The 8,123-nt window shown below is 45.8% G+C and overlaps 2 protein-coding genes across 11 annotated transcripts in view; one reads left to right on the top strand and one right to left on the bottom strand.

The window, feature by feature from the left end:
- SND1 (staphylococcal nuclease and tudor domain containing 1) overlaps positions 1-8,123 on the bottom strand; it is a 412,648-nt gene that overhangs the window by 97,404 nt on the left and 307,121 nt on the right. For both annotated transcript variants that reach the window (XM_034671485.1, XM_002913419.4), the window contains exon 16: positions 2,898-3,007. In XM_034671485.1, coding sequence (XP_034527376.1) covers positions 2,898-3,007 — 110 coding nt within the window. The remainder of the gene's footprint in view (positions 1-2,897; positions 3,008-8,123) is intronic.
- The window catches only part of LRRC4 (leucine rich repeat containing 4), an 82,215-nt gene that overhangs the window by 35,531 nt on the left and 38,561 nt on the right, over positions 1-8,123 (top strand). For 2 of the 9 annotated variants that reach the window (XR_004628787.1, XM_034671505.1), the window contains exon 5: positions 6,403-6,904. The exons of 5 other annotated variants lie outside the window; for them this stretch is intronic. Coding sequence is in view for 1 of the 4 variants with exons in the window: in XM_034671577.1 (XP_034527468.1) it covers positions 6,403-6,440 (38 nt within the window). In the remaining 3 variants the exon portion in view is untranslated. Of the gene's footprint in view, positions 1-6,402; positions 6,905-8,123 lie in introns of those variants that run through there. 2 more of the 9 variants (XM_034671577.1, XM_034671546.1) reach the window with 1 other exon arrangement.

Raw genomic sequence — 8,123 nt, 5'->3', positions numbered from 1 at the left:
CAGTTTACAGGTTCATGCGTGTGAGTCTAATTTGATGGAGGCACCACTGTGGGATCACACAGGTGGCCAGGACATGCTGTGGAATCATGACATCTGTGTGCTTCTCTTTTCCTATATGATACTGCAAGTTTCAAGTAACTGGGAAAAGGAGGTAGGGGACAGACAGATCTTGGTCAAAAATAAGATACTAAAAAAGAAAAATTTAAAGGGAAGGGATGGGACGCAGTCAAGGGCAATCACATCATCATAATACCTGATTACCTGAGCTAAAGCTGATTGTCAGGGGAATAGGCACAAGGTACAAAAAAACCTGTTCAACTGGGGCCACCACAGCAGCACCTCGGCCCCAGAAGAGCACCGGAGTGGGGCACAATGGTTGCCCTGAAATTAAGAGCTACTTGATGCGAGGCTGTGAATCCACACTCAGGCATCCAGACAATTACACAGTACTCTCTCCTAAGGGTGAGGGGATCTCTGCATCCAGGAATGCCAATCCATCAGGCTTTTCTAGATCCTTGTGGAGTAGAAGGAAGAGAGCCAAGAGAAATTTCTCCGGGACAATATATGGAATAAAAATACAGGTAAAAGTTAAGTGAATAAACCTAGAACAAAAACAAAAACCGCTCTTCATTCCTACACCTTTCAGAAAACAGTTTTCATACATATAATGAAGGGAAGTGCCCAGGAGAACAGGCTAGAATCAGTTCCTTTAGTAAAAACTTCCAAGTTATCCTGAGTTTAGGCCATACTCCTCTTTCCTCTGGATAAAGACCTTTCAAAACAGGCCAGGTAATCATATAAGCAGCTAAGAAAATGCAGAAAGTTTCTTTATCAAGAGACCCCAACTTAGGGCTCTGCAAGATTGGGGCACTACTACCAAGAAAGCCAAATATAAAATCTGGAATAGACTAAGATCTGCAAACTCACTCACATGCCAGGGGCATCAAAGAAGATGGGGAAAAATTTATCTTTTTCCACAATCCAATATCAGCAAACATACAGACAAAGGTAAGGTCATAGTAACTAAGAGAGTAAAAGGGCTTTGGGCCACTCACTCCTTTTAGGTCAGTATTCTCTCTGACCCCTTTGTGCTTTTGGATATCAGCAGCAGGCCGGAAATATGATCAGGTAGAATAGTGGCTGGGGAAACAAGAGTTGAAAAAGAAAGGGAAAGAAGCTTCAGGAAATGTGAACCACCACTGGAAGACGACGGTGAGAAATGGGTGGGCAACAAAGAAGTGGGGCGTGGCAGGGAAGCGATGAGAATGTTGCTAATGGAGGTCTCAGGCAATCCAAGGAGGGTCTTTCCTCCCTCTGTCTAAAGCACAAGCACTGAACATCTGTTGCTGCTACCTCTGTGATGTCTTTAAGTCACAGACCCCGTGTGGGCTCACCTGCTTTTTCCAACCCAGAACCGCTCTGTAGTTCATTATCCAAAGGCCCACACAGAGGAAATTTTAAAATATCTGCCCCTTCTACCTAATTACTGCACCCCAAATCCCAATGGTTACTGAGAGACAACTGGAGTGTTTGGATTCCTAAAATACTTCTCTAGCAGAGGCCTATCTTCATAATTGATAAAAATTTAAGCTACATTGAGCAGTTACAAAATAGAGGGGTGGGGGAAGGCACGCTGCATGCCAGTATAAGGATTTCTTCTCCACAAACATGAATGCATCTTACCAAAACCAAAATAGGGGTCGACGTAAGACTGAAGAGACAAGGAAGGGGTAAGCACTCACATCCCCACCCCCTGCGCAGACGGCCAACAGAGCTGGTGCAGTGCCCAGGTAGCTGCAGTTCGTTTTTGGGAACTGGAACCCATAGCTCTTGAACTAAGAATTCAGGATTTCTTTTGCCACACCACTTTCTTTCACAAAATGGGAGGCTAGGTGCTAAAGAAATCCCAACAAGGCGGCAACCAAAGCAAACAGTACTGTTCAGCCAGAAGTCAAAGAGGGGGTTTTCTACAGGCTCGGGCAGTCCAATGCTGTCTCCTGGGCTAGCCTATTCTCTTGGGCCTCTAGTACCCAATATATTCACTGGTGATTCAGATCAAAATGAGAGATGCCGAAGCTTACGGACATCCCAAAGCCCACACATCTGATCTCAAGGATCTACAAAGACCCATGAGCGCGCTCACCTCCTGGACCCCATCATCTTTTAGGTCTGTGCATATTATGATATTGCATGAAAGCTGAAGGGACCCTGTGGGTTTGATTGTAAAAGAAACGAGGACAAAGGCAGATCTAAAATCCTCAGCCTGAGCCAGGCACACTCCCCCACTGTTCCTTTCTTGTGCCCACCTAGCAGGATGAATGACTGGAATACTCCTGGAAAGAAGATGGATCAGTTGACTATGACTTGATAAAAAATTAGCAGGTAGATGGACACCACGGCAGCTGAGAAGCCTAACTCCTGCCTGCAAGAGCCAGCCCAACAGGCAGAAACAGAAATACAATTAAATTAAGTCAGAAAACCCGCTACAGAAAATGCAATTACTCGAAGATACAAATAAATGTTCAAAGAAAATTGGCCCCTGACAGGGTTAGTCAAGCTTCTAAATCCAGCTGGAGGCAGGCAACTCGGGCTAATTCGCCAAGGAGGAGAACTGCAAAGCTGTAAGCCCTCTGCATTAGGATGCTGGCTAGGCGGGCTTGGTGTTCGCCACGTATCCCAGGATGCCAATGGTGAGGGGCGATTTGGGGGTGGCTGGTCAATGATGTCGGGCTCAAGGAAGCAGGATGTGGGCAGACCTACAGCGGATGGTGGACGTGGAAGGCTGAGCACTGGAAAAAGTGACAGACTGATCTCTGATGTGGCAGAAAAACATGAGACCAAGGGAGCCCCATTTTCTCACCCCTCTTCATACAAGAAGCAACCGTAAGATGTCCCACCTCTCGCTGCAGCACCAGCTCCTTGGTGAAAAGTGTTGCTTCCTCACTGAAAGGCTCTCCTTCCTGCACCAAGCCTGGGAGGTTTCGGGCTCCTCTGGGGCATTCGATGCCTGTGTCAGGAAAGAAGGAGAATTTGTGATGAAAAGGGGCCCAGTAGGCCTAGTGCCCCTGACCCTTCCGACGGGGCAGGACTTAGATCAGAATGCCATCACATCTGAGATAAGGTGCCCCAGAGGGAAAAACCAACACTGCCGGGGCCGCAACAACGGAGAGGGGCTCTCAGTCACAGCATCTGGCAGTCATCAAGAGTACCCGGGGAGCTCCAAATAAAGGCGTGCAGGGAACACAGGCACACCTGGATGTGGGATGCACCTCCATCTTGTGCTCCCCACTCCTCACAATCCGATCGCCTCACTATCTTAACCATCTTATATAAATGTCTCTCTCATCTAAATTACACTGCTCTCCCCAGCCATTCTGCCTCCCGAGAGCCATTCCAGAGGACTCTTAGACATTTTCTCTTTACCGTCTGACTTTCACGTCAAATTCACAATGTTAACTCAGTGTCATTTTTCTCTTCATAAGCTTATCCCACTGTCCTCTGGCTATATTCTGGATAATAGTACCATAGTTTTTCATTCAGAATGAGAAATAAAAAAAAAAACACAGAATACTGATGAAGTATTAGGGGTCTGGAACCAGACAGACCTGGATTCACATCCTAATTCTACCACTTATTTGCTTTGTGACCTTAGCCAAGTTACGGAACCACTCAAAGCCTCAGTTGTCCTGTTTGTAAAACCAGTAGAATAATGTATCTACCTTACTTGGTTGCTGTGTGACCTGGGGGAGATTATGTACATAAAATACGCAGTAGCATAATGCCTGGCATATGGAGAGGTATAATACAATTTAACCCTTATTGTTTTACCACTATTATTAGTATTATTGCTCATAGTAATTACCCATGCTCACAACCTCAGTAATCTTTCACTCCATACCTGGCCTGTAAGATCCCTGGGGATCCCGTTCTTCACACTTCTTTATATCCAAGGACAGTCTTTTGTACAACACAGGTGCTCGCTAACCAACTCAGACTGCATTTGCTTGCTCTCTCTGATTCAGGCATTCATTTTGCAAATGTATTTATCACTAACAGTGGTCACCAGCGACAGACCCTGAAATATGTCACATTTTGACATCTGAGTCACTTATAAATATTTTCAGAAAATTCATACCGCAGCTGTAATTTTAATGCAAAAAGCTGAACTAGGCTAGAGACACAATGAAAGGTAACGATCAAAGTATGGGGGAGGATACATTTAATGCCCAGGTCTCTGGAGCACTGCCGGTCGCTCCTGCCGCAGCATAAGGCAGAACCGGAAAGTGTTATGTCTTACTTACAGACAGCCTAAGGCGCAGGTATGAGACATCTGGCACAGGGTGTCAAGGCTACTGCAAACATCTACCAGGGAGCCTTTGGGCAAAGAGGGGCCACCGTTGCTGGGACAGAATATACATTTCTTCTGGATGAAGCCAGCTGGCCGCTCATGTTTCTGGCCACAGCACGGATTCAAGGTCATGAAGCTCAGAGGAAAGGGAATAGTTTATACCTTGGGTTTTCAGAAGCTCAAGAACAGAGCCTTCTTTCCAAGCCTCAAGGCCTCACAAAAGGAATACATCACATCAAACGAAAGAGGAGAGAGGGAGAGCAGCAGCAGGGCAGCAACCGCAGCGGGCCAGGAGCTCGGGCTGGTGACCAGGGCCATTCTCCCACCGATGCGCGCATGGGACAGCAGAAGGCCCTGCCCAAGTGTCCCATGGGCAAGAAGATCACCAGGGCTGCCTCATTCTGGGCACTTCAATGCCAGGCTGCATGGGAGAAGTGGAACTGATTTTTGTAAAAGAGAGCAATAAACTCGGAGTCAAAGAGCCTGAGATTAACCTGGAAGGGAGAGATGGGGCCAGAGTAAAACTGAATGAAAGACAGTCCATGATTTCTATAACATCAACAGCCAAAAACACTTTTCATTTTATATCTGCAAACTAAGCAAGAACAGAATAGTCAGAGAGAAAAAAAAAACCAATATTATTGAACTTTTTGGCCACAAACCCACAGATAAAGCATTGCTGCAAAACAAGAGTACCACCAAAATAAGTTTCCAGTTTGTGTCTGACCTTTAGCAGCCATCTGGGTGGGGCTGGGCTGGATGCTGTTGGTGGGGTGGTTATGAACTGGGGACTAGAACCGGGAGGAAGCTGGGACAACTGACTGGGCAGCAGGAATTGGGCAAAAGACTTTTCATAAAAAAAGGGCACAGAAGATTTCTGAGTTTCACTGGTTGAGTAGACGTATCCACTCTACTTTGCTGTCACGATCTTGGTATCCAGAAATCTCAAGAAATCTAGAGATCCCAGTAGCTCTCTCTGAATCCTGGGAGACCACAAAGTGATTAAATCCAGAAAACAAGATGGCTCAAGAAGCCCAGGGAGTTAAACAAATCAAGCTGAAATGGATTCAAAATGTCTTTCAGGAGAGAGACCTTTGGGCCTGTGGTGACCAAAAACCAATCACTCCGTGTAGACTCTGAGAAAGGAGAGAGAACAGAAAAGTTGCTTGAGAACCCCTTTTTCAAAAATCTTAGCCAAAAGTGTCACATCTCAGTTCAGGACAGACCGGGAGAGGTTGCATGTTAAAAATACATCCAATGGGAGTAGGAACCTGGGTATGAGTGCTAAGGGGAAAAAAGAGGTGTAAAATTGAGTACCGTCTCTATATAAATAGACATAAGGCCCGAAATCACAAAGCCACTAAGTGGTCTATCAGAACCCTAGACTGTCAATCGCTAAAGCCACTGAGAAAAAGTCCAGTTTTGGAGTTCAACAACACTGTAACTAGAGGGCGTTATAACCTATAATGGAGACAAGGTAGGAGTCTGGAGCCTGGGGTCCTCCAACTCTTGTTGAGCAGGTGAGCAGGGTGTTTGGACGTCCAGTGGAGGGGTGGGGCACTGGGGCCGCTGTGGTAGCACCTTCCATGCTCAGGAGCAAGGGAATTGCTAGGTGGCGGGGGAAGAGGGGCAATGCTGCACTAGGAAGGATGCCAAAACAGAGCCTGAGCAGGGAGAGGCAGAATGTACTTCTACAGAGAAAGAACTGTGTAGCTGAGTGTTTTCAAACCTTTAAATTTATTATGACCCATATATGCATTTACATACGGCTATGTAACTTACATATAATGAAGTTTCCACAAAACAATGGTTAATCTTTACTACATGTGATATGCTCTGTATCTCTTCCATTCTATTTCATTAAAGAGAAAAAAAATGGTTATGACATTGAATTAAAACTCCAGTGGGGTCAAGGCCCTCAGCTTGACACTGGTGTAGACTAACTAACGTGTGAAGACAGAAGCCTGGAAGGGCCCTGATGGCCCTCTTAGAGAGTTCAAAGGCTACACTGAGTGCTTTTTTATCAGCTTCCGGACTTGCTTTTGCATCCCAAGGGATCAGAAAACAGGGCAAGAAATATGCTGTCCACTAAGAGAGGAAAGCAAAGAAGTGTCAGCAATCTAAAGCCAGGAGGACAGCTGTTGCTGCTGAAGAGGAGGTGAAGGAAGACACGCACTGTCAGCAGGAGGTGCTCCGCTTGGCCTGCCTTCCCCAAGAGCCCGGCGGTAAGTCAACCCAGTCCCCGTTGCACCTTTATTCAAACAAAGACTGCACTACTGGGCTGGTGTCCCTGGTGTGCTGCTTTGTTACCAATACAAAGAAAAGAGGAGAGAGGAGAGAGAAGAGAGAAGAGAAGAGAAGAGAAGAGAAGAAAAAAGAAAAGAAAAAAGAGGGAAAGAATTAGAGAAAACAGATCAAGGGGAAGAAAGTTGGGCTCTCAGAAAGCAAACGCCAGGCCGCAGCTCAGTACAGGCTGGCATGCAGCAGTGGGGAGCTCCCAAGACTGTAAATATGAAGTGAGAGATCACTGGAGTTCCAGAAGCTCTCCCTAGCCAGGTAAGAAAGTGCCCGTAATTCTGAATCGTGCAAATTACCACTAATAGCTGTTTTTTCCGAGAGCACACGGGTGCAGCGCTGTCTGCTGACAAGGACGTACAAACTCTGCTGTGCTTCGAACGCCACAGGGGCAGGGTAACTGCCAAACTTCCTCCTGACACTTACAAGCCATTCAAAAAACAAAAACATTTTGTTTAAAAAAAATTACAATAAAAAATCCCACACATTCTTAACCATTTTCCTTTCCCACTACGGGGCGTGCCAGGATGAAGAGCTGCTGTACCCTGTGGGGCTTTTCAGCTGAGGTCCATGAAAAGCAGATAAGACGCACACCCTCCCTCCTAATCCATCTGGCTCTTTGACCTCTTGAAAGCCCTACAGACCTATCTGAGAGCTAAAAACCCATTCTTTTTCATACCTTTTTTATGCTTTCTGGGATATGATGGTTGCCCAAGACAACTTAAAATAAAAAAGAGGATGCGCCTGACTTCATATGGTTTAGGAAGGAAAGGGCATCACTAGCTGTTAGCACATCATGCTTCTGGTTTCTGCTCTGCCAGCGATGAAGTATGAAACCTTTCTGGGCCTCATGGCCTCTGTCTATAAAATAAAGGAACTCCAAAGTCTCCCCTGGTGATAACATCCTACAATTTCAGTTATGCCCTTTTGAGATTCCTCACCCAAGGCTTGACTCCTGGAGCTCAGGGTGCCCCCTTTCAAATGTAAAATGCTGGGCTATAAAGCATTCTATTAAAAAGAAATTATACACTCAGAGACATTGACTAACTAGGTCAATTAACACAAACACTTTGGTCAGTCAGCTCTGGAACAAGAAGTACAACTTCTTGTTAATGATACGATAGTATCAGATGCTAGCGAGGGAAGGGCACAGGAGGTGAGCACATGATCTTTGCCTTCTGCCTACTTAGGATACATCAAAATGCCGCAGAGTTCACTCAGTAGACTTCTCCGTCCCTCCATTTCACACACACACATCAGTGCCTACTCTGGGTTAGGCACTGTGCTGCAAGCCAAGCGAGCACTCAATGATGAAAAAGAGGACTTTGAGCCAATAAAGCTTAATTACCAGCACAGAAACATTCTATTCTTCTACTATTGCCTAAGTCTTGTGATTGGTGACTGAATTTACTATTAAAACTACAGGTTGCGGAATGCTAAGAAATAACGTGCTACTAGGACTATGGTAGACAGATGCATG

The sequence above is a fragment of the Ailuropoda melanoleuca genome, chromosome 1 (genome assembly GCF_002007445.2).
Source record: "Ailuropoda melanoleuca isolate Jingjing chromosome 1, ASM200744v2, whole genome shotgun sequence".
NCBI classification, from domain to species: domain Eukaryota; kingdom Metazoa; phylum Chordata; class Mammalia; order Carnivora; family Ursidae; genus Ailuropoda; species Ailuropoda melanoleuca.
This window is presented reverse-complemented; position numbering and strand designations above follow the sequence as displayed.